Raw genomic sequence first — 27,131 nt, forward strand, 5'->3', positions numbered from 1 at the left:
ACACCACAGTTCACTTCCAAGCCATCAGAACCCCCTACCACACCACGGTTCACTGGTGAGCCAGGCTTTAACCCTTGAAAGTGTGCACCTGGCAAGGCTAAAGCCTAATTGACTTTCTGAGCACATATTAAGACATGAAAGGGGTGATTCCCCCTTTGCCGTTTGATCCCCAGATTTGTCAACCATATGGCTTTTCTAAATACGTGGTCTGCAGACACACAGTATTTTGCAAAAAAAAACAAAAAACAAAAAAACCCAAAAACAACAACAAAACACCAAAACCCGAACTTTTCTGATTTGGTGCGGGGAGAACGAGAGGGAAAGACATAATCCTTCCCGGCCGCAATTCAAAGTGCGGGAACCAGGCCGGCTCTCGTGGCCGGTCCTGCAGCACAACATGCCGGGAGCTGCCTGAGCCTGCCTCCCTCCCTCCGGTCCCGACGGCGGGGCGCTGTGGCCTTAGGCCCGCCTCCGCGCCGGCGCCCTAAGTCCCGCTGCCGGCAGGGCAGCAGGAGGAGAAGAGCGGCGGGCATGGCGGCGCCCGCAGCGTTACAGAGGAGCGTGGTGGCCCCCATGGGCAGGCACACCGCCTCCCTCATCTTTCTGCACGGCTCAGGTGGCTGCTTCTTCCCCCGCTTCTCTTCTCTGCTACGCCGTGGCGCGGCCGGGCGCGGGCCAAGGCGGACGTCGCTTCCCACTGTGGAGCGGCGCAAGGTGCCGTCCGGGTGCTACCGCCCGCCCTCCCGCCGCGGGGCTCGAGGTAGCAGCCGCCGCCGCCGCCGCCGCCTCCTCCTACGCGGCTGGGCCCTCCGGTGAGCGCGGCGGAGGGCGGGCTGGACCGACAGCCTCTGTACTTGGCCGGCCCGAAACTTTGTGAGGGGGTCAGGCGGACGGGCCCGTAGCCACGGGAAGTGCCGGGCTCGGCGTGTCTGGAAAGCGAGCAGGGGTGCGAGGTTGCTCTCCCCTCCCAGGGGGCAGGACGGGACTGTGCGGGAAGAGGAGTCCTCTGTGGGCAAAGGGGTGTGCGCGAAGTGGTTCTAGGGTGTGGGTTTCCTCGGGCTGCGTTTTAGGAACGGTGCAATACACCAGCTTGGCTTGCTTTCCCATGACAACAAATGTCTTCCAGGAGATGCTGTCTTAATTTGTCCACTCTAACGGCAGCCGCATGCAAAGGATGACTTTCATAATTAAAATGGCTCTTGGCACTTTTAGGATCAGACTGAGGGTATTGTTGCCACCTTTTAAAAGCTAGTGTTAATAGACGGACTTCACCATTCTAAAGGGTCCAAGCTGTATCCAAACTGGCTTCATGGCCACCATGTGCAGAAGGTGACCCCACATCAGTGGCTAGTGTGAGGACAGGCGAGGGGAGCATGTGTTTTGGTGGTGTTTTTTCTTTCTTGAAGGTTGTCCCTAAACTGCCAAATAACAAAACCACCTTTAAAAAAAAAAAAAAACAAAGCAACACACCTACAAACCAATAATCATAGGTCTTTATTAGATCAAGGCCTTTGGAATCAATTCCATTAAGCTGTCCATAGGCATATGGCACTTAGCTCAACTCTTTCAGCGTGTTTTGTTACTTATGGTTTTAGCTACTGCTTCTGTTTGGTTTAACAAAGATTTAGGTACTGATTAAGTTCCATTTTTATAATCTAGTGTAGTTTTGTTTTTCTCAAATTCTTTGAGTTTAAATAGGAAAGTGAGAGAGGCTTCATGTGTTCAGCACTTGCTAATGCTTTAATGTTTGAGGAAATAATTTTGTCTCATGTTGGAGGACTAAGGGAAGATTACGGTTAGAGGTTGATTCCACATGTGGTTAAAGTACTCTACAATTTTTCATTTTTTATGTGATTTCATTCATAATCTTTGTGATGTGGAACTACAAGGGTGCTTTTATTTGGTTTTATTTAGGAGTTTTTCAGAGTAGAATTTGAAACAAGTAGATACGGAGCCATTGCTGTGGGCTGGCCTGTAAACCTGAATTGTAAACCCTGTGCACAGCACTTGTGGTGGAAAGTGGCAGTCAAATGGCATGAGTTCGTTTGACTCACAATGTTTGCTCCAGACAAAAAAAAAAAAAAAGAGCATGTAAATCAAATAGGTATAGAAAAATATTAGAAAATTTCTGATACTGTACATCAGATCTGGGTAGAGGATCCATTTGGTAGCTTACCAGGGAAGGCAAACGGACATAACAAATGCATAATAGTTTTTTTAGACTTGGATTTACAACATTGCATGTTGTAATGTGCTTAGAGTCACAGAACTGTTTAGTTTGGAAAATACTTAAGATCATTGAGTCCAGTAACTGACCTAACACTGCCAAGTCCACCACTAAACCGTGTCCCAAAACACCACATCTACACAACTTTTAAATACCTCCAAGGATGGTGACTCTACTGCTTCCCTGGGCAACCTGTTAGAGTGCTTGACAACCCTTTCAGTGAAGAAATATTTCACAGTATCCAGTCTACATGTTACATATTGTTAAGTTTGAACTTTGCACAGGAAAAAAAAATTGGACCTTCAAGCTATATTTGAAAGGAAAGTAATTCATACTTTACTTGAATATAGGAAAGAGATAATATTGCTGCCACTAGTGTATTTCATATTTGTAAACAGACTGAAAGCAGAATTATCTTTGTGCGTCTTTTTAGTAGTATTCATAAGGATACAAAGTGCTAAAATCCAAGAACAGCCTGAAAGAGACCTCTGAGAAGGCTCTTGGACTTTGTTTGGTGTCAGTCTCCTTTATTTCTCCCTCCCCTCCAGATTCTGTTCTTACCAGATCAAAATGCATTACCTCTGTGTGCAAGGCTCACAGTTGCAGAGCTTTTGGACTGTGGGGACTCTGACACACAGGTTGCAGTTGGATTTTCCCCTTACTTAATGAGTTTTGTATGAACTTTTTGTGGACAAACTAGCTTTGTTAACTGTGTTTCTGCTGATCTTGGCAAAGCTTAAGAAATGTGACTAAATAATTAAAGATGTCCTACACCGTTAAGGAGTTTGTAAAGACCTAAGTAAGTTCCAATTCTGTAACCATTCAGGTAGTTGTTTAAGTTGATCTACGAGAGGGTTGGTTCTGTGCAAGTATCTGCAAAGCCAATACTTTTGCTTTCTAATTGAACAAAGTGGAGCGTGTAGGGAAAAAAATGTCTATTCAAGCCTCCTTAAGATAGCTGTTCATAAATTAGGAGGCAGCAATTTCATCTATCAAGATTGTCTACTAGGAATCATACTTGTGTTTGGACTTCAGACCATGCCACTTATATAAGCAAAGTGCTTGTGGGAATGTGTTCTGAAGCATCCAGTTAAAGATGTGCTTTGATTTTACTGCTTAATGTATCACGGTCAATTTTATGACTTCATTCCTTAGTTGTCACTTGGAATATTTAAATCAGAGAACTTTGTGGTTAGGCCATTTGTGCTTAACGTGGAAAAAAATCCAAGAGCAACTGGGTTTTAATACTCTTTGCTTTCTATTTTAATTCTCATGAAGATGGATTAATTGTATTTGTAAATAAAGATCAATGAATTTTATTTAACTGCTAAAGCCAGAGCAAATCTTGTCCACTTGGCAATTATAACTATAAATTGGTATATTCATGTGGCAGAGCTCATATGAAACCCTGTAATGTGGCATTGAGCCTGATTTAGGGAAGTGATACTTTTCTCTTGTGATTTGGCCATTTTATTGAAAAGTTCTGAAGTAAAAACTGAACAACTTGAGATAAAGTCATAGAGAATACTGTTAACTCCGATTAGTGAACTGAGCTGGTAATATATGGGACCCTTGACATCTAACAAGACTAAAGTACCCTGGCATGAGCGGCAGTAGTGAAATTCCAGTTCTCTGAATCACCACAAAATGTTTAGGTTGGTAGTTACTGCCTGTTGTATTATTGTCTACTATGAAGCATATTCCTTCGTGGGCCAGTTTTCTCAAGCTTGAAGCATTATTTAACTCTTACTGGAGACGTGTGTGTGCATGCTGTTAAAGCATGGCAGTACAGTTATAGTTCAAGATAGCACTGATGCAAAGATAAGCTCTAGAAACTGCCTGGTGTATGTATGCATATTTGTTTGAAAGGAAGATATGCTGCTATAAGAAATCAACCTGTATATCTCTTGATGGTGCTTCACTCTCTGGGGTGTTTTGCTATAGGGTAAGTTGACAAGACTTAGGAAAAAAACATGTTGACAGTCATATCTCAACCAGCTTTCAAATGGAACTGTGGAATTACTTTTTTTTGAGGAGCCTGACAGATCGTTTAACCCTAACTCATCCCTTGAGCACTTTTTAAAAAATGTAGAGAGTGTTTGACTGATAGTTCCCTTACAGCCTATGTGTGATATTAGCATAATTAAATATGAAGATCCTTTTTATTGCTCTTGGCTAGTTTTTAAGGTAGGTTAACATAAAATTCTGTAGTCAAAGTAATTATCTTTCCTAGGTGGAGCACTTTTTAAGATTTTCATTGGGTTTCTTTTGTTGATCACAATTATCAACAAATGAGGTGAATTGCATGTAAGAGGCCTTGTGCCTGATTGGGAGGTACTTAAGCCACTGGATGTAGTGAAGTATTTATTACACTTACACTGTGGGACCTCTTCAGTAGTCTGTTTCTGGGAAGTTTTGAGTCTATCTTTGTAGGAAAGGGGCTTGGGGTTATTCCAGAAAATTATTATTTATCACTTTTGAGAATTAACTTTATGAATTAGAAATTAGGTCAATCTGGTATAAAGATATTTGACATGGTATAATTTTCTTTCTGAGTGCACTGAATAATACTTGTACTCTTCTGTGTGATACAGGTGATACTGGCCAAGGAGCAAGAGCATGGATAAAACAAATTTTGAACCAAGACATGGCTTTCCAACATATAAAAGTAATTTACCCAACAGCTCATGCCAGGTATTGTTTAACGTATTTTTAGCTGTACAATTAAATTACTCTATTCCAGTAGTGTAAAATACTTTTGTGAATATTGATACAGACTGTCACAACACTTCCATCTTTCTCATGTATATGATTTTTGGCAATACTGGAGCTCAACAGTTCATTGCTGCCCAGGGACTATGATTTTTAGATGATTAAATGGTTAAGACTTCACAGAGGTCATGTACTCTAATTCAAATTCAGGTATTGCCTTACATTGTCTTTCCATGTCTGTGGTATAAATAGGAAGAGGTACTGCAATCTGTGTGGTAATGGCATTATAGAGTTGTGTCCTGGATCTCAGTCCCACCTATATTAACTCCCATAAATCTATTGCTAAAATATTCTGTAGTACTTAATGCCAAATTTTGTTTCTGAGGGTGGTCAGTGTTTTCAACAAGAGGGATGTGAAGGATCTTCAGCTGCTGGAGAAAAGACTGGGAGTTTAAAATTACACATTTATTCTAGTTTGAATCCTGACCCAACTGTTTCAAAGAGAATTGAGTTCAATATTTGCTCTAGGCAAATGGCACGATGTGTTCAGTGGTAGAGTGGAAATACAGATAAAAATATTTACTTATGGTAATCTGAAAGTTAATGAGGTCAAACCTAAAAGCCAGAAGTTGCATGCTTAACTCTATGTTTAGATATCTAAATACATGACTTTGTATTTCAGAGTTGTTTAATTTTTCTTAATATAAATTATTTTTAAGATATCTGTGGCTCTGTGTTAGGAAAATGTTTCCTTGGAAGATAATGAGGATTAAGTTTCTTTCTGAATTTTGCGTAAGTGTGGATGAATGCTGAAAGGAAAAGGAAATTGTGACATTCTGCATGGACTTTCAAAGTATGGAGGTTTGAAAGTCAGAAGAAATTTTCTTGGAGGATATAAACAAGAGTAACAGCAGATTTTGTCTGGCACTCACTAACACGTGAAAAAAAATCCCTTTCCTTGAGGTATTTGGTATTTTTATGATATACTTAGGCAGCGAAAGCACTTCAGAGATTGCAGTGTGAATGTACTCACTGTGTTTCAAGCCTGTGAGTGGAAGTCTTTGAAGCAGTATGTTTGGGGTTAGTAGGTAGTGAATATGGTAATGTTCTTATTACTTTATTGATGACAGGCAAAAGTTATGCTAGAGTTATTAGTGGCATATCACACATATTGACAGGCTCTGTCTCTTCCTTGTCAACACGGCAAGTACTGGAGAAATGCAGGAGGTTTTCAGACCACATCTGTTAGGCCATTGCCTTACTTTTTCATCCCACTGCATTTCTGGCATCCAATCATTTTCTCATTTGTTTTGGATTTTGTTAATAACTACAGATGCAAACTACATATAAATGATTAACTACCAAGATCTTGACTCAAATGAACCACATTAGTGGCAAATTTGGTTTTATCTTAGGACTTTGTATTTTAGTACTTTGGTAAACAGGAAGAAAGACTCTTCTAGTTAATGGTTAATACCACTCTTTTTTTAAATCAGGGTTACTCTTGGTCTTCTCTACAGCAGGCAGAGGTTGAGTGTGAGTTGATTCAGAAGTGGCTTTTAGCAAAACTGAAAAGTTGTATATTGAAAGAATAAAAACCATCCACACTGTTTGCCTTTGACTAGCAATGTGCAGTACGCTTGGGAATATTACTGTACAGCCCTCTGTTGCTGATAAGCACTGTTAGCTAACATAGTGAAATAAAACAGACACCACAAGTACAATAATATTTGCCACTGTTTGTAGCAATGCTGAAAGGAAGTTTGTGAAGATACCTGATTGGTTTAAACCAAAATAACAGAAGATTTTACAGGCCCATTTCCCTTCTTCCACGGAAAGGAAGTACAAGGTCTAGAACATCCAAACTTGAACATCAGATGCAAAAATTATAAAACCTGCATTAGGAAATTGAATATATGGTCTGATTTTGTGTGTGTCTGTGTGTATAAGTTTTTATAAGAATTCCTAATGCTTCTGGCACCAGGAGAGGAATTTGGCATCCTTGATGAGACCAATAAGTAGATGGTTATGGGTGTGCAGATGTGCTGAAGAAAGTTATAATTCAGTTACACAGTGACAGAATGATCTGCTGATGGAAAGCTACACTGATGTGAATGAGAGTCTGTGTGGGTGGCACAACCTGCCACTGCATTGTCAAATATGAGAGCAGAGATCAAAGCTTGCCAACAGACCTTTACATCGATGATGGAATAAAAGTAAAACTTGAAGTAAGGAAAAAGCATGCTAGGATTGCTTGGTTAATTTGCTTTTCTGGCAAAATACTGTTAATGTGGATGTAGTTCGTACTCTATAAACTCCTGTCTTTTCCAGTATAACTTACCACATACACATTGAATGATCTCTGTCAAAGTAGTTATGCCAGTAAAAGTAGGTTTGATGATATAACTGTGATGCTGGAGCCTTTGGTGGCCCAAATTGCAAGTCAGGAATACCTCTTCAGTTATTTTTATGGTTATAATTATACTGATAGATTTTAGATTTTGTCTTGTATATTATTTCTCTCTGTTAAATAGAGTTCTGAAAAGCAGTGGAACTCACATTTTTCAACAAAACATTCAAATATTTTTTTTTCCTTAATGGAGGATGGATGGGGTTCATGTTTACCTCATTCTGTTTAGACTTTATCCCAGGTACTAAAACACACATACTTTTTTCATTGAATACGATGTCAAAGGTTAAAATATGTTTTGGTTCAAGAGTTAATATGTTTGAAAATTATTTTGAAAAAGCAGCCTAGCATATATTTTACTAGAATTCTGAAACGTTCTCTGGCATCATTAGCATTGATTTCATCAGATGCTAGAGAAGATCCTGCAATTTAAATGGGTAAAAGCAATAGAACATTACTGAATTACACTGATGAATTACAGAAAACTGTTTTTTACTATTTCCCATAAGAAATTACCTCTTAGACAAAATACTTTAGTCATTTTTATAATGATTGCAGAATGTCTCCTGAACAAAAGTGTTCGCAGCATTTTGTCACGCTCATCTCCTGTCACTTCTGAAAGTGCTATGAGTCTCGTATTTGTTTGTTTCCTGAGCAAAAATAACAGAATTTAGAAGTGAAATTTACTGCTGAAGAAAAACTTGCACAATTTCTTAGTAAAAGGCTTATGATAAAAAGCATTCTAGACAAAAAAAGGGAAAAATATGTGGATTTGAAGTCTGTGTGATGTAGTGAAGGTAGTGGCACTGGAATTTTGAATGTGTTTGGAAATCAAATATGTGTAGCTGATGCATGCAAATTATGCTTTTCAAATTAAAATTTTTAGACATTGCTTAGAGAAGTTTTGATTTTTCTCCATATGTAGGCAACTGGGATACTTAAAAATGAGTATAGAACTTGTTTTGATAAGTTGTTCTTTTAACTTTAGCATTCTTTCAAGGTGAGTGCTTCTGTAGATAGATTAAACATTTTAAACATGTCAGAATTCTGTTTTCTCTCCCTTGTAATGCTAATGTATATCTTTAATTAAAAAAAAAAAAAGCAGCTCAAATTGTAGCCCTAGCAGCTGATGCAATTCCCAAAGCCACGTCTACAGTAATCGTTTTAAAGGAAAGAGTTTCCTTTTCCATTTTTTTTATTTGGGTCAGAATGGCTACAGCTTTAAATACTGTTTCAGCTGCTATGACAGTAACTTAAACATTAGGTTTCTACTGCGTTTCTAAATCAGAACGGAATACCACCCAATTTAACCTTTTTTTTAATAGAAAGTGATAGTTTAAATTGGCATTGCAGAAGCTAATGTGGTAAAGTTAAAACCATTTAGGCTCCACTTGTTTTAATAAGTATACCTTACCTTCTATAATTCCTTTAAAAAATCTAGGTCAAAGATTCTTTGCGTTGTCTAGCATTTCTTTGTCAGTTCTCTTTTGCAAGAGAGAAAGTAAACTATAAATACTTCTTGGGCTTGTGGGTCTTTTTAACATTCACTCAACATACCTTTCTGTGACTAATAAGTCTTTATGTAGAACTTGTTGCCTGGTTTGTTTGGGGTATTTTTTTTCAAATTTATTCTAATTTCCCTTGTCTCTGAGTATGTGGCTGGTAAGGACTGCTCAGCGTTATATGGCCTGGTAGTCCATCCTTTCACCTAAGTTCGTATCTTTGCTCAAGCTCATGGATGGAAATGAGTTTAATCTCAATGTAGTCTCTATTTGGCTGTATCACAAAACCACCAGACAGTTTGGCACCATTCTGCTGCATTGGCAGTCTTTACTTGTGAGAGGCCTAGAGCTGGAAAAGCAGCAGGGGTACTGCAGGTCAGACTTGAGGTGGATTGGCAGAGCTGTGTAGGGGAGCATGCACAGTGCCTATCATACTATTTTTGGCTCAAGCAAATGTTATGAATCTTTCTTTTTCATAAGCCCTAATCTCATTCATGAATTTAACACGAGTCTTTTTAGAGGTGGAAGTTTGAGGGACAAATAGGACAGAGTTTTGGTTAGTGTCATGGGATGGTTCTTTTATCTTCTTCTGTAAGTAGAAATTTAACATATTTTGCATAATCACAATGAAAGCATGGTTAGATGAACGTTATCTTTTGGATTAGGGGAGGAAAACATACAGATATGCATACATGTAATGTTCACATCATATGCTAAATAACATGTGGAATGCAATAACCACCTGTCAGATACTTTATTCATGCTTGGGGAAAACAAAGTAGAACATGATGGCAATAATCTTGCATTTCTAATCCCTTTAGCTACGTTGCACTCTTAGACATCTTCTTCTTGATTTTCTTGTCTCAAGTGTTTTACAGTACAGAAGAACTGGAGACAGTGGTTTTATATAGCCTCTCCAGAAAACAGTTGTGGGGTTTCAAGTTAAGTATTTTTCTGTACTCTTCTTTTACAGTCTTTTCCAAGGGTTTCTGTGCTTAGCTGGTGTCATTCATCCATCTTCAGTGCTGCTTACCGCTAGCTTTTGAACGGTACCACTTGGAATCCCAGAGTGTCTTTCAAACCACATAATGGAGAACTGATTTAGATTAGACCATGGTTTGCCTTTTCCCATGTCCTTCCAGTGAATTCATAAAGCAGCTACAATTAGCTAATTGCTGAGGAACTGACAGTGTGTAAAAAAAGGCTGTTTGTGGTCTTCTCAACCATAACTTCATTGCCCTTTCTGTGATTGATACAAATCCCCCCCAATTTACACCAACCATCCCCCCTAAAAACACAAACCAACTCAACAAACCAACAGAAGCAAACTCAGAACATATCCTGCTGAGTTTTTTTGTCAGTTTCTGTTGTGGCTTCCTTTGTCTTAAGTGTATAAGATTAGTCCCAAGTAACAAAAGCTGTCAGCACAGTATTTCTTCAGGTAACTATTCTGTACTGGCTCAGCTCTCATTTGAGCCAATATGCACCCAGAACAATTCTATCAAAAGCATTTACATGTGGTTGAGTCAATAATAGAATCATAGAATTGTAGGGTTTGGAAGGGACCTTTAGAGATCATCTAGTCCAAACCCCTGCAGAAGCAGGTTAAACAGAGTGAACAGACACATCCTTTTCTGAGGAACAGCTGAAATTAGTCCTCATGGAGATAACTTGCCTTTTTTTTTTTTTTAAGAATATTTCCAAAATTAAGCTGTTTGAGTTTCTGAAATTTTATGCTCTGTTATTGTATCTCAAAGCTTCTCCATTAAGATATGTTGAACATCACTTTTAACTTGAGATATTCCTTGGACTAGAGCTTTGAATTTTTCTTGTGATTTGAGTAGGTGGATTATCTTCCTTAGACCCCTTTTGTCTTAAAATCCCGTTTCTGCTTCAAGCAGATAGTGGGAATTAAAAAGCAGAATTATAAACTAGATTTTCTGTTGTGGTGTACTGGTATAAGCAGTGAGATTACACTAGGAGAGAGTTTGGGACTGGGAAGTAACATCACTTTCCTTAGGAAAAACTGCCCCGGCTCTTAAGAGTCAAGACTTGCTTCTAGAATCATAGACTAAATTGGGTTGGAAGAGACCTTTAAAAGTCTTCTGGTCCACCTCCTCTGCTGTGAGCAGGGACGTCTTCAACTAGGTCCGATTGTTTAGAGCCCCTGTCTAATCTGATCTTGAATGTTTCCTGGGATGGGGCATCTACCACCTCTCAGGGCAACCTGTTGCAGTGTTTCACCACCCTCATTGTAAAAAATTTCCTCCTTACATCTAGTTTAAATCTACCATCTTTTAGTTTAAAATCATTACCCTTTGTCCTATTGCAACACACCCTGCTAAAAAGTTTGTTCTCATCTTTCTTATAAGCCTCCTTAAAGTATTGAAAGGCTACAATAAGGCTTCCCTGGAGCCCTCTCCAAGCTGATCAAACCCATCTGTCTCAGCCTGCCTTTATAGCAGAGTCATTCCATCCCTATGACCCCTTTTGAGGCTCTGCTGTGGATCCATCCACCCCAACAGGTCTGTGTCTTTTCTGTGCTGAGGGCCCCAAAGCTAGACACAGTACTGCAGGTGAGGTCTCATAGAAGCAGAGTGTCAGCAGTCTGGCAGTGTGCTCAATAGATTTTCAGTATTCCAGAAGACAATACAATGCTTCCTAACTGAGAGGAGATGGGTTTGGGAAGGAAACAAAGATGAGGATCTCAAAATTATTATCTTTCTTTTTCTTTCTTTGAGTATCGAAGCCTAACCACTATAAATTCCCAGTTCTGTCTGACATCTCAGGAAGTTCTGTCTGGAACTTCAAGAAAGCTGTAAGCCAGCACCAGTGATCTGGGGTTTATGTGACTGCTTTAGCAGGGTGATCATAGTGCTGAGTTTGAAGGCAGTGAGACAATTGTATGTCAGGATAAAGATCTGGGGAAGTAATATTTACTGTTTATCGACGTGCTGTCTGCTACTCTTACATTTCTTATTTAAAACAGCTAGGAGTGCTGGCTTGTCTTCTAACCTAAAATGTTGGACAGGGACAGTGATTTATTGGATAACGAACAAAAACACCTGTAGTTTTATATGAATCTCTATGCTAATAGCATCATTTTGGAAACAGAATTTGGCATGGATTTAGATCTGAATTTGAGCCTTTTGTAGCATCATTCAGTTGCATTCCACTTAACTTGAGATGATTTCAAACTACTTAGCATGATTTTAAGTGTGATTAAGAAGGTCTAGAGTATACAATCTGTGTTCCAGGAAGGTGGAAAAAGGTGGTGTTACTGCTTCCTGTATTCGTTGCATTTTCATCATCAGTACAGAACTCATAGCAGAAGCTAACCGAACTTGTTTGTGAAAACTTGAATTTTCTGTGTTACTTTGAAACTTTGCAGGAAATCAACAGTGAAAATTTCTTCAATTTGAATACACGTCTGAAAGATTTGAAGGATGATAAATACTAAGAGATACTACAGGATATATTTTCCTTTTAAGACATTAAAATATTAGGCATGTAGGATCTTAAAACTGCAGTCGCATGCAAGAAGTGTATGTGTGGGAAAACAATTGTAGATCAGTGCACACCTTTAAAAATAAGACTGATAAATAATCAGAAAACATGATGTAGAGTGATTTGAGGTTGTTAGGAAGCATGTTAAAGATACATTTCCTCAGCATGCATGCAGTTTCTTAAATGCTGCTTACATTAGCCATGTATCGTGGTTTAAGCCCAGTTATCAATGAAGCACCACACAGCTACTTGCCCGTCCCCCCCACCCTTTCTGTAGGATGGCAGAGAGACCAGCAAAATGGGAGCAGAAAACATAACCAAGGGCCTTGTGGACTGAGACAAGGGCGGGGGCGGCTCACTGTCAGTTATGATTCCAGGCAAAATAGGCTTGACTACTCAGCTTGAGGACAAAAAGAAGATCAATTTAATCTACTACCAACTAGAATCAGAAGACACAGAAGGCAAGAGCAGAGCACAACCAGCACTTTTAGATCCCCTTCCCCCACCCTTCCCTTAATCTCAGTCTCAGCTGCTCCCAATATCTCTACCTCCTTCCTTCTCGCAGTGCAGGAGACAAGGAATGGGGGATGTAGTCAGTCCATCACAAATAAGTCTCTGCTGCTTCTCTCTCCTCAGAGGAGGAGGACTCTTAGCATTCTTCGCCTTCTCCACTGTGGTCCCTCCCATGGGATGTGGTCCTTAACAAACCTGTCTGGTGTGAGTCTTTCCTGAGGGCTGCAGCTCTTTATAAATTTCTTCAGCATGAGTCTCCTCCACAGCCGGCACAACTCCAGGCACCTTCTGCTGCAATACCACCTTCAAACAAAGTCACAGCCTTTTCTGGGCACAGCCACCCCTGCTGCTGTGGGGTCCTCCGTGAGCTGGCAGCAGATAAATCGCAGCTCCACTATTGTTCTCCATGGGTTGCAGGGGAGCAGCTGGATGCAGGGGGTCTCTGCTTCAGCTCACCTTCTCCCTGCTGGCCTTGGGATCTGCATAGTCGCTTCTCTCAGACAGCTCTGTTCTCCACCAGCAACCCTTCCTTTTCTGTCTTCTTCATAAAAAGTGATCATGGAGGCACCTAATTGGCTCAGCCTCAGAGGTGGGTCAAACTCAGAGCCAGGAAAGTTTCAAGCAGCTTCTTACAGGAGCCACTATTACAGCCTCTTCCCCATTACTAGAAGTGGCTCCCTGCAAACCTGACACACAATGTCTCCTTTGCATCTTTTATCTTTATTTTTAAATGTTGTTAGTTCAATTCGTAGGAAATTGTTTCAAATGTCTCTTAAAAAAATGGACATAAGCTTGAAGTTTGCAAATACTCAGAGTTCTTGAATCTGTTTTTCATATATGGATTTGAATCTTGTGTGTGTTCCAGAGCTGGCAAACCAAAACCACATACCCTCTTCAAAACCAATCAAACAACAATGAAATCCAACACAGCTTGGGAGACTATATATTTTTACTTCAAGTTTTAAAAGCACATGTTTTAGAGGCATGGAGCTTTTTCTTTATTGTGTTTTTTGAGTGATATTAATAATAGTCAGGCATAGAGGAATAAAAAATCATTGGGACTAGAGCTATCAGTTTTACACTTAGGAGAGTGAAGATCCAAACTTCAGGGTGACTGTTATGTCTGACACTGTACTTAACTGCCCGTACTGATCTTACTGGATGGAGTTTTCCCTTTGCTGTGTATTTCTTCACTTTTGTGTATTTGTGTTCAGCATCTCATGTCACTCTAACGTAGGGATTTTTTAAAATCTTTTCTTTTGTGATTTAATTGTATGAAAAAATTTTGTGCTGTATTCTTGGAGCTGTAGAGATGGTTCCATGCCAAACATATTTGTTTACCGTGGTAATGTCTGAGCTGTGGTGTGCCAGCTAATAACAGAGATTTATTTAAGGAACAAGGTGGATGACTTAAACAGATGTGCCAATTGGGTGAACCATTAAAAGAATCTTACTTCTCAGCTTTATGTAAAGACTATTTTTAATGCATTCCTGAGAAATCAAGAGTGATTGCAAGGATGTTTTTGAGACAGTTGAAAGCATCTTGTCCATTTACTGTGGGATCTTCTCATGTGGGCTTAAGACACATTAGTTGTTCATCTGTCTTCCTGAAGAATTTGCAAAAAGAGCAGGTAAAAGTCATGATTTTTGACATCTGATCAAGTATTAAAATATAATAGATTCTGTCCTGTTTATAAATGGTATGATTATGTCTTTCAGCTGTAGGGAAACCTGTATTAATATTTCTGTTATGTAAATTTCCATAATGTAGCACAAATATGTATCTTCATTCTGTGGGAATCCTCAGTCAACCTCCTGTAATAATACTAAAACCTTGCACACTTTTTCTCACATTAAAATAAGGTACTGGTTTTACTAGAAGATGAAGCACTCTGACTGCTAAACATTTTAACCTGGATGAATGTATAAGTGTTTGAGAGAGAACCTAAAACCGTAAATTAAATGCTGTTTGCCCAAGCACTTAGTCTGTTATAAATCACCTTGTCCAGAAGCTCCACTGATTCTGCTATTGTTGATATTTTTGACTGGGATGTCTCCATTTAGAAATTTACTTTTGTGAATTAGAAATTTGTAATCACCTTTCTTAGGTATTGATCCAATTTATTTGGGAGGAATCCTGGGGATGCTGGTAATATGAAAGAGAACACCACCACCACCAACAATAAAAGCCACAAAATCTAAGGAAACCACAGAACTCCATAAGCATTTTGATAATTTTTTTAAACTCAGGTTTAGCTTGTTGGATGTAAAAAAAATATTTCCACTGAACTTCCTTTACTTTAGAAGTTACCTTTTTCTAATGGACAAGTAAGGGCTAACTTGAATAAAACAGTAATTTGTGAATTCTGTTGCTTAAGTAAATGATTTGTTTTCAATTAAGCAAATCAAGGCTACGTAAGGCACACACTATACTAAACTGGACCACATACTTCTATGCCTTTTTGAATAACAGTAGATTTTAGGTACTTGTTACTGAAAAGATAGATCTGTCTGTATCTATCTTTTGCTGCTTATTGCCTCTTTCTTTATATTTGTCTTATGAGCTTTTTAAGTCATAGACTTTTATTTCATGCTTATGGCACTGGGCAGAGGAAAATCTTGTGTTCTTTCATTTTTGATTTGTGTGACTGAGTAATACAAATATACTGCTCTTGTAGGCTTGTAGCAGTGACTCAATTTTTGGTTTAGAAATAGCCATTTACAAATGTGAAGCCTCTCTGGTATTAATAAAGGCAGAATTTGTTCATTCATTGAGAATAATTGAAATGATAGCTTTCTCATTTTAGGTTAGTTGTGTATTTGTTTAATCCTAGTGCTGAAAAAAAATCCCAAGAGAGCACAGAAGTAAATGTTAGTGTTTTCAGTGGGTTCTCATCCAGACAAATTTATCAAAGCCTGGCTGTTTGTTGGCAGTGATTGTAATCTGATGCGAGGTTAAGTAAAAATGAAAAATGTACCCTCTGATTAAATGTTGCAATTAAGGATTATAGAGAGCTTGGTTTCAAGATGGAGTATCAGTCTCATGGCAATATGTTTGGTACTAAATTGTGGAGCGATTGCATGTGATTAAATCACCTTTCTTGGGATTTCAGGGCTATATTCATCTTTATTGAAAAACAAAGAAAAGACTGCTCTGAATTGTAGCTTCTTTGATTATCTGAGGTTTGGGTAGCATGTTAAAGCACTTAAAATACTAACAAGACAACATAGCAATATGGCAGAGGGGATTATCATGTCTCTAATTTTTGTCAGTGTACCAGTCCAGTAAGCACATGGCATTTCTTTCAGTTGCTTTAATTTCTTTTATGAGATGCTTACCCCGTTAGGTGAAGATGGCTGTATTTATTTAAGAAAAATTGATGGAAGAAATTTTTGTTAATACCTAGAGGTTCACAATACCCATGTCCTGTCAATTTCGACAGGAGTAAGACAACTGAATGCCATGAGGTTAGCTCCCGAAAAGCTGTCTTCTTTAGCAGGTACTTCTATTATCCTATTCTATAGTGGATTTCAACCATGACTTTATTTAGGATTAAGAACAGACAGACTTAAGATTTAAAATGTTTTGCTGATCTGATCAAACTTAACATTGAACTGATGGAAACTTGCATTTTATGTAGCTTCCAAATGTTATCTTTGTTCTTGAAAGCGCATGTTTTGAATGCAGGGAAATGCAATGTGACGGGGTGTAAATTGAGTTGGACTCAAAAGAGGTTCATTCTCTCCTTTACTGGAGAAATACCAAAGACTTTTGATCTTACGCTTAGTTAATAATTTGTTTTCTTTCCTTCCACCATTTTAGGCCGTATACACCTATGAAAGGAGCCTATTCCACTGTATGGTTTGACAGGTATAAGATCTCTAATGACTGTCCAGAACACATTGAAAGTATCGATTCTATGTGCAAGAGACTTACGGACTTGATCAACAATGAGATTAAAAGCGGCATTGCAAAGAATAGGATACTAATAGGTAAGAGAGACTTACTTTTAATGTGTTTATTTCAATGTATTTTAACTGTTAAGAGATCATGTGCTTTGAATTTACTCCGTCCTGCAAGCTCATGAGTGTGCCTGAAGCTGAACAGCTTCTTCAGCAGCAAGTCCTCAAGAGTACCGAATTGTTATTTAAACCTGTCTCGGGTAGGGAGTATGGCTAATTTTAAGTAGCATCCTCAAAAATGTAATTTAAAACTGTTTCTATTGTAAGTAATAATTTATAATAATTATTTAAAATACAGATTGGGCAGTGATTTACTTTGAAAAGTGTGTATTTTTGCTGTTTCCTCTTAGCCCTCTTCAAGGATAGAAAAGTACACTTTTCCAAAATTACTTGTATTTTTGAATAGTGGAGATACAGCATTTAAGTTATCATGAACTTTTCATTACTACATGTGATTGTTTTGGTTTAAGTTGATTCATGGGGAAGATTTGCATGTTACACTACTGTAATTATCAATTTACACTTCATAACAAATGAAGTATTAATCCTCACAGTTCATATTGGTCTACCTTCCCATCCCTCTTAATTTCCACAAATTTCCAGTAACTTTCACAGTGCTTGTGTGAAATAGAGAGTAGGATGTTGAGTCACGGGAACTGAGGGGAATGGAGTAGCCTGTGTCAGGGAATTGAGAATTCACAAGTGCTTGGCTCCCTGTCCCATCCCTAAACCAGAAACTATTTCAAATTGAGGAAAAAACTCTTAGTGTGGGAGATCATAAATTTATAATGTCCAACTGAGTCATGCCATCAAAATCCTGCATGGTGGAGGCACTGCCATTCAGCCTACATGTTTTCTTGGTCCAACCCCATGTTGTTCTTTGAAGGCCTCTGTTTGGTTTCCCGTTCTGGCTCCTTGCCCTCGCTACAGCATGCATTATTTTGAATGGCAATCAGCACAGTCTCTTTGATCTGTCTTTCCTGTGTTATACCTGCTGGCTTGGAAACAGCTGAAGAAGCGCAGGTGCTTCGCTGTCAGGTGATCTGGAAGATATTTTGTGTACTGATCCAACTCTCTTTTAGGCTTTTCTCCTTTCTCTGTAGCCTTTAAAATTAAAACTAGTGATACTGCAGAGTATGAAAGTTGTTCTACAAGACATAAGTAGAGGAAGGAAGTTGGTATGCACCTATTGTTTCATCCCATAGATTATTTGGAAGTCCTCATCTCTGTGTGTTTGTATTCCTCATCTGTGAATCAGAAATAATTATACTTATTTTCTCACACTTAATAGCTTTGATTTCAACCTTCTAGAATTCCTATTCCTCTGTGACAGAGACTACTTGTGTGCCCTCGTACAGTTGAATCTAATATTTGCGCAGCAAGCAATATAAAGCAGCCCTGAATTGTCTCCATCCAAAGTGTATAAGGGGACCAGTGTGGATGCCTAAGAAATTTGCTAGTCTCCACACTCCCATTGTTTCACATGAAGCTGCATGAGGTTAAGTGGTCTTCCACAAGAACTTTTTGCCTTTTCTGTATTGGTTTTGATGATTAACTAGTGTGTGATGCACTAGGGCAGGAAGCTTAGAGATCCTGTAAGGTTTCTGTGCATAGAGGTTGGGTTTACCATCAGTCTGAGCCTAATGTGCCATTCTTGGTTTAGTTTGGACTTTGTGCAAATCATTACCTGTCTTCTGGCATTGTTTCTTATGGGAAATTAGGAATTCTGTAAGAGCACCTGTCAACTTTATAACATTTTGTTTTTATGTAAAGAGACTATGAGGCCAAGCTTTGGTGATAAAGGTACATTTGGTATGTCTGCACCAAACTGTAATTTCCACCGGAAGAGAAGAAATGAGTGGCCTGAAAGTTTTCTGAGTTTGAGAAAGATCAGTATATGAGAGATGATCGAAGTTCTGGTCACTTGCTCAGAACATAAAAGAGCTAAGTCTTGTTGGGTGGTCTTAGAGTTCTCTTTCAAAAAGTCAAGAATACCCATCTGATACAAGAAGAGGAGGTTTGGCGTAACAGATGGGGAGCAGACAGTGGATTTGTGTCTGCTGATACCAAACATTTGGGAGAAGAAGCTTTCTTGAGTTGAAGGGAAAAAGAAGACAATTAAAGCTGAGGAAACCATGTGATATTTTGCATTGAATATTTCCTCCATGCATTCAGTTACGTTGAATCACGCTGGAGTTCTGTAATGAGAATACTGGTACTTACTATGAAAGGTGGAAACAAAATATAATCAAGAGAAGAAACTGAAGGGCTTGGGAGTCTGTGAAGAGCAGTAGGGGACCTTTTCAGGTAGGTCACAGAAGCCAAGAGAGCAGAGCAGTTGCATGAAGAGGTAGTGACAGGGAATGAAATGATTGTCAAAGGGTTAAGGAGGAACTAGGTTGTGGGACTGCCTGTTTTGTAATGAGTGGAAGTTTTAATGGGTGGAAAGAAAACAAAATGCATATGAGGAGGGCAACAAGATTGAAGGTTATGGTTTTATGTGGAATAGCAGACTAGAAATTACAGGCTGAGGACGAGTGTCAGTTATTGTTAGATGAGGATGAGTGAGACGTTAGGCAAGCAGGAAGGTGGGTAGCTGCTGACACCTCAGAGGTGTGGGATAAGAAGGCAAGATCTGAGGAGAGTGAGTGGGAAGAGAGGGGAAGCAGGAGCAGACTCTCAAGTGGTAGAAAACGAGAAGCCCAACACCTGGTGTTCTGGTGGATGGTCCTCCTTCTGGGGCCATTCAGACTTTCCACAAGGCTTTGGATTGTGGGTACACTAAGATATTTCTTTTTCTGACAAAAATTATAGCCTGTGCAGTTTGTTTGGGTAATACAACTGGCTCTGAAATCCACAAGTGGCTGCCTCTTCCGAAGTCTGTTGCTGAGAATGGAATCCAGGATGTGCAATGCTACTCTTCTTCTGGTGCAGCTTCGTTTCTAATAGATGCTCTGTGAATCTATTGCTAAAGAATGAAATTACTTAATTTACTGGAAGTAAATGAAATCTAAATGAAAACCATGTCAATTTAGTATAACAACCAACACACAGTAGTACATGGCTCATCTACCCATGGCTATTTCCTGACAGTTTAAGGAGTTACTTTCCTGTTATTACAGAAGACTTTTGAAGGAAATAGACTCCTGATGCACTAAGGTTTATTTCCTTTGACCTTGGAGGAAGAGAGACTGTGTAATTATTCAAAAATAATTATATCATCCTCTGAATTTGATAATGGCAATCACTTGTTAGCCAAACATTCATGTTGAGTTACTCTTACTGGTCTTCCTGGCTAAACCACTTCTTCCAAGTAGTGCTCTAAGTAGGTTTATATTGATTATGGAGATAAAAGAGGACGGTACAATTAGAAAAATTCTGACACTTGGAGCCTTGATAGTACCTCATCTTAAAACTGGATGTATTACTTCTTTATAAATGCCTGAATTCATTGCTAAGTGAGCTAAAGAAACAAATAACTACAATTTGGGCTTTTCTGTTTAAAGCTGAGGTAGTTTTCAGGTGGTAGTGTCTTTGCTTTTGGGTTTTTTTCTTCTGTTTGGTGTTTGAAGTTTTTTTAACTGCTTCCATGGTGATAGTGCACTATAAAATAATTCCACTTAGGTGGAAACTATCAAAGATTTCAAGAATGTTGGAGGCTCTTAGAAGAAACAGCATTCTGATAGTGCTCACTTTAGTCAATTACACTTCAGTGAAAGACAATCTTGTTCTCTTTTTTTGTTCTTTATTCCGTGCTACTTTCCTGTTTTTACAGGTCATTTTTTCTGTAGCACAAATGCTGATGCAAGCTTGTTGGTCTCTGCCACCTGTAGTCACTTGTGTAAGCAGCTAGTGAAAATAAACTTTCTATAACAGTCCTATAAATTTGACTGTATGCCAAAAAACACATGCATGATTCTCGACCCCTTGTGCTGTAATAACAACACAAGACACACAACTGCTTTTTGTTTATTGCTAGACTTCTTACATAGCTACTGGACTATGGTGGTAGCAACATGAAAGCTCTGTGCTTCTCGTAAATATTAGCATTTCCATTTCTGTCAGTGTATGTGAGAATGAGTTGGGGAAGAAGTATCTTGGCTTTGATATCGCAGAGAAAGAGGATCCTGTAAATATGGGAAGATAAAGTCAACAATAATACTTCACCTTGGTATTTTAGGTCTTTGGCTTCTAAGCCTTTTGCTGTCATTCATCCTGTCTTGTATCCCATGTCTTTATTAGGAAAACTTGTTTTATAGGCACTTACTACCTTACTTTCATGGAGTAAATTCATAGGTTTATATTACTACTTGCCACTGGAATTCAAATGAGATATCTCTTTCTGTAGCACCCATTACATGACTTCATGGTTTGTCTAAATTATGCCTGGGCTCAAAGCAGTACTGTTAGTCCATCTCCATCATAATACCAGCAAGCATTTTATTAATTTTCATTGTATCAGACTAAATTTACATTGCATTTGAACTTTGGGGAGAATATTGTCTTCTTATTTCTTTGTACCTGAACCGTCCATTTGTTTTTCTCTTGGATCTCCTTTTTCATGTACAGGCATGAGGCATTAACAAATGAATATTTCCCTCACAAGTCATTCAGTAGGAGGTACAAGCTCTTAATTTTACCAGAGAGTAGTAGTAGTACTACCAGAGTAGTACTGTTTCCCTGCTCTGGACAGTGTCCATATTAATTTATCTAGAAACAATGATTTTTGAGAGGTGGCATATTCTCAGTTTCAGTCTGCATGGTGAATGATAAACTTGACAAACAATGGTGAAGATTAGGAGCAAATAAGGTTCACGGCAGTAAAAACAAAAATAATTCAATGGCTGTATTGTCATGACATGTGAGAAGAAAAGAATTGTCAAGTTAATGCAGTTCTGATCTTTTCAGCGTTAGCAAAGACTGTTGAAAACATGGTTACTTGAATAAATGTCTGAATTCAGCACAAAGTTAAATGGATGGTTGGGGTTTTGAATGCTGGAGAGTCACATGTAGACATGCCACAGGGTGCACATTAACCTGTCTTTTCTTCACAGTTGTGCCTACAGGATCATAGAAGAGTGAGGTTTAACAACATCCGCTAATCCATCTTCATGTGTTAGAGCAGTTTCAGCTCTATTTAGGCAAATCCTTTACCATTGCTTCTAAAAGATCTCCATTAATTCACAGCTTTCTAAGGCAAACTGTTCCTGTGCTTCACTGTTCTTTGCTTCAGAGATATTATGTTCTACTTTATTTGCTGTAATTCAGTTTAAAATCATTAATACCGTGAGCATAAAGAATAGGTTATTCTCTTCCATGTTGTGCAGTTATGCTGACTGTAAAAATGACAGGTAAGTGTTGCAGCAGGCTGTACTGTCATCCTCAGAAACAACCAAGCAAACACTCTAGGTAAATAAAGCAAGACAGAGATTTGATGGAGTAACATCTTAATAAAAAATTGATTTGAGACTTTTCACGGATTGTGTTTTCCTTCCAGTGCTGGTTAGCCACATATATTTGATTCCTCTCTACTACCCGTATCAGTTGAAAATAAATCTGTAACTTGTTCTGGTTTTACTGCAAGTTGATACATTAGAAACTATTGTATACTTGTTTTTACAAGAAAGCAGTAGGACTTGTAGCACTTAAATATGCATTTCAAAAAGTGTTTTGGCTGATGAGAAAGCTGGATAGCAAATTAATTCATACTTCTAACTTGAGGAAGCGACTGGGTCAGTCAGGGGAAGTTGCTTTTGTTCTTGTAAAGACTCTCAGTTACTAAGTAACAAACAGAAAAAAAAGTGGAAACCATTCCTTGCAGTTCTGCTAGAGTTGGTGTTTAGTGAAATTTCATAAATAAGTTAAAAGAAGAAAATCACTACTTTGAGGAAATGCACTTGAAACAAAGTACAGCTTATACAAGAGTAGTGTTCAAGGAGTGTTGTGGAGAAGGGAATTTGCTGTTCCAGTGACATTTGTAGTCCTCACTGGTATTCATATAGGAACACTGTTAAATGTGTATAATACTTCCATTCATAGATGAAAAAGGAAGGTCAAAACAGAAAGTCAGCCTCCTTGCAGATGATGTGTAGAAAAAGGTTTTGCTGTTACCATTAATAGAAGGTAAGTCAGAGAAAGTCCCTAGGGAGTGGAGAAAGTAAACTGAAATGTAGCTTTATAAAATTCCTGATAACAAACTGATTAAGGTAACTCTTAAGTTGAAATCTCTAAAGAAAGAAGAAACTGACAAAAATGCTGTGAGAACGGGAAGAAAATGTAATGTGTTGTAATGATAACAGAGTATGCAAAGACAATTTCTAGCTGTGCTGGTGTAGCCTTATACAACAGAAGAGTATTTGCCTCTCCCTGCTCTGTGCTGGCACAGGCATATATGCTGTACCATTTGTCGCTTGCCACCTTGTTACCAAAGCTGTACTGACAAATTTGAAGAAATACGGGGATGATGAACAACTGCTATAAAGAAATTAATGAATAAATATTGCTTAAAATAAACACCCCAAAACTCAACAATACACCCAAGTGTGAATCCTTATCTCAAAGTCTGGGACTTAGCTTCTCCTCATCCATCTTTGGTTCTATTCTGTAATGAAGCAGTCTCTACCTCTGCCACTCAAATTCAGGCAAGAAGAGCTCAAGATCTGCAAGGAAGAGAAGATCTTTACCGAATGCAGATGGCAGAGTTCATGCACTAAATGTGATTAATAACTGAAATTTTTTTAAGCCTGTGATTTCTAGTGTGAAAGACAGCTTTGGTCACTTTTTTAAATTGTACTGGAAAGACTGAAAGTGATCTGATTGTTTCCCAAGCTCATAATCATTATCTAAAATGGACATAAGCTGGAACACAAAAAGTTCCTCTTAAGGAAAAATTTCTTTCCTATGAGGGAGTCCTGGCACAGGCTGCCCAGGTAGGTTGTGGAGTCTCCTTCTCTGGAGCTTTTCAATACCTGCCTGGATGTATTTCTAGGGCACCTGATCTAGGTGAACCTGCTTTAGAAGGGGGGTTGAACTTAGATGATCTTTAGAGGTCCCTTCCAACCTCAACCATTCTGTGATACCATGATAACAAACCAAGTAAGTCATTTTGCAGTCAGATCTATATGACTCAGGAAGCAATTGACAATGTCAAACCTTCTGTGTTCCTTCTGTAAAGAAGAATGAAAACCTAAGAGCTTTCTGAACTGAGAAATAGGTCATTGCAGGCACTGAAATGGAGCATGGGAGAGAAGGCAGGTTTTTAGCATTCTTCATGTACAGGATGCAAGAGACTAAATAAAGAAACCTTTGTGCTAGATAATAAAGTTCGTAATTTTCTGAGATACAAACTCAAACACTGTTAGACCAAATACAATGAAGTGAATAAAGCTGAAGTTTGACAGTAGGTAAATATTTGGTTTCCTGAACTGAATAAAATGTTGAAGTGGCATCATGGACCAGATCATCATTTCAGGTACGAATCAGGAGCAAATGAATTTAAATCAAGATCTTTAGCACAAGTGAGCTCAAGGGATTTTTTTTTTTTATACAAACACTTTGATGTTTAAAAGGTTCCTAAGGCCATTTACAAGCTCTGGAAAAAAAGTTTTATTACTGAAAAATGGTAGCTGTGATGAGGGTTTCTGTTTTATTCAAGCAGGATAAATTACATACAAGAAATACAGTTTCTGTTCACTCTGTGTTATGTCATCATAGTGCTAGGGTTACCTTGACATAGTTACAGATGATATTCCAGCAAAGAATGTTTTGTTTTTAGTAAAGTTTTGCCTGGGAGTTTCCTTCTGAGTAAAATAATTTGAAATTTTGATGATCCTGTGATTTCAGCAGATCTTTCTCAACTAGCAAAGCAAGTTCTAAGCAGCTTGCTTCTATCTCCAAAGGGATATTGCCTGGAAACTAGCACTACACAGAAGCAGATTTGAGGTCATAAATTTAATTAAGTTTCTCTGTAACTGAAAGAAAAGTACTTTAGTTAATCGAGTCTGCTTTGTATGTGCTCACCTTTTAGCCTGTGCATAAATCTCCTTTGTAAGGCAGAAAAATTAATACAAATAGTTAAATACTTTCCAGAACCTGTATCCTAAGCATTATAGAGCCAACACTTTTTAACTGTTTTGCAGCATTAATCACAGATCTCTTTACAAATAAATACAAGAGGGAAAATGGAAAAGGAACATAGTTTTTGTGGGAAACCTGTTGGCAAATTCTGAACTTCTGTGTGTAGCCTTTGTACTTCCTGGAAGTAGACTGATCTCAAATGAAGAGCTTGCTGTGTTCTGCCCCTCCAAGGTTGAAACTTTACTGTGTCATTTTTTATCTCGATTAAATGTCACAGCACAATCTACATAGCAGTGCTGTGAGGTTTACATACTGTTTATGATGAAGTCATTGATACACATAAGCATACTTACACTTTAGTGTTTTGCTTACTTTATGATTGTCTCTTCATACATATGTTTTGTGTAATATCTGTACCTTCCTCTTATTTTTCCTTAGTCTAAAATTTGAGTTCTTGTAAAAGTTCTTGACTGAACATCTTCTATGTGTTATGTCAAATTTACACTTATAGTGAAATAGCTGAAATAAAAAAATACATTTCCAACTGCAAATGCTTATGCAAATAGTTGGTTCAGCAGCATTTACTATGCAGCATTTACTCAGAGATTGTTGTGATGTCAAGTGAGAAACTTCAGGTTTTCCCCTGGAAAACCAAATTCAAAGAACAAGTCCTTTGTATTACATTTTCTCATAGTAGTATGAGCCACATAAAAGAACCATTACCTAATATTCTTCTAAACAGAAGGTGACTGCATTGTCAAAGACTGCTGGTGAGTAATTGCAGATAGTGTTGCCAGATTGTGACTAACTGGGTACAAAATTTTAGATTAAATCATTTACAAACTAGTAATGAGTTTTCAATGCAGCTTTTTTCCCTGTGCTCTAAAATACTTAAAATGGACTTCATTTTCTGTGTGGACAAAGTGTATCTGTATTTACTTGTAAGCAAATGCATAATGGTCTCTTTTGATTATGAATGCTACTTTTTGGGTTTGGGGATGACAGTGTTCATTTAGAATGATCAACAGGAAATGAATAATCAGATTCCACAGAACAAAATAAATGAAGTTTCAGCACAGGGTATTGTTTGCATAACTTTCCCTAGCTGTTGTATTTTATATACTTTCTCGGAAGGCTCTGTGAATGCAGGGTCATTGATGTTGAGTTTTTGTTTTTATTGTAATACTTGTGCAAGAAATTTTTTTGTTGCTGTAGAACACTTCTATGTGTGATGAGAACATGTCTAGTAGGAAATACTGATGTAAGATGGGAGGCTGGCAGTAGTATTTTCAATATTTTTATTTTTTTGAAGACAAGTTTATTAAAAATTTCAGGTGATGTGGGCTGGTGTGAGTTTTGAAGGTACGCTCATGTTTGTGTGGATTTGTTGACTCATATGCATTTCTACTTTTCCTCAACTACTTCGATTTCTGAACTGCCACTGGACACTTAGACCTACCACATTTAACTTTCTACTGGTTAAAGATTGATTCTCAAGGTAAATAGAAGGTCCTGGATTTATTTACCAAAGCTAATTATCGGGATATTATCAGCCCCTTGGGTACATAGCTAGGGAATGACAAATATACTTCCTAGTTTGAGGATACAGCTCTCCTATTTCAATTAAGGACTGCGCTTGAATAATGGAAGCAGGGCTCTAGTCTTTCACATCGTGAAGATGTCATGCTCATTCTCCCTAAGATCCAAATTCTGTAAGTCAGGAACCTGCAATTACACTTCTGTTCGTAATCATCTCTCAAAGACTACAAGGTGACACTAGGTTGGAAATGAATCAGAAATTCAGTAGAGATTCTGATAAGAAATTCATCAGAAATTAAAAATTAATGTTGTGTTGTAGAAAGAAAGGACACACTTCATGTCTGCATTAGTCCAGTGTTTTCCGCAAAACTTCCTACACAAATCCAGCCACATATTCCAGTCATAACATGGGATGGAATATGAGCTATAAGGACCTCAGACCTGCTGAGACTTGCAGATAAACATGCTGGAAGATGATTCACCATCAGGAACAGTCTCACTATGACCCAACATTTATGAAGTGGAGCATTTTCTGCCTCTGAGCTTGTGCATGCCAGAGATTTCCTTTGTGGTCCCTGGCTCCAGTGCAGTACCAAAGTTGCAAGGTGTCATTGGGCTCAGTTTCAGTGCTGCAGGGACACTGCTTCCTGTCTGGATTTTGCTTAGCATTCGTGGCAAAACT

General features: G+C 38.4%; 1 protein-coding gene across 1 annotated transcript in view; it reads left to right on the plus strand.

Moving 5' to 3' along the window:
* Positions 1 to 502: 502 nt before the first annotated feature.
* Positions 503 to 27,131, plus strand: part of LYPLAL1 (lysophospholipase like 1) — a 33,987-nt gene continuing 7,358 nt past the window's right edge. The window contains exons 1-3 of the mRNA XM_061991445.1: positions 503 to 616; positions 4,822 to 4,921; positions 16,695 to 16,864. Coding sequence (XP_061847429.1) covers positions 532 to 616; positions 4,822 to 4,921; positions 16,695 to 16,864 — 355 coding nt within the window. The 5' untranslated portion in view covers positions 503 to 531. The remainder of the gene's footprint in view (positions 617 to 4,821; positions 4,922 to 16,694; positions 16,865 to 27,131) is intronic.

The sequence above is a fragment of the Colius striatus genome, chromosome 2 (assembly GCF_028858725.1).
Source record: "Colius striatus isolate bColStr4 chromosome 2, bColStr4.1.hap1, whole genome shotgun sequence".
In the NCBI taxonomy this organism is placed as follows: Eukaryota; Metazoa; Chordata; class Aves; order Coliiformes; family Coliidae; genus Colius; species Colius striatus.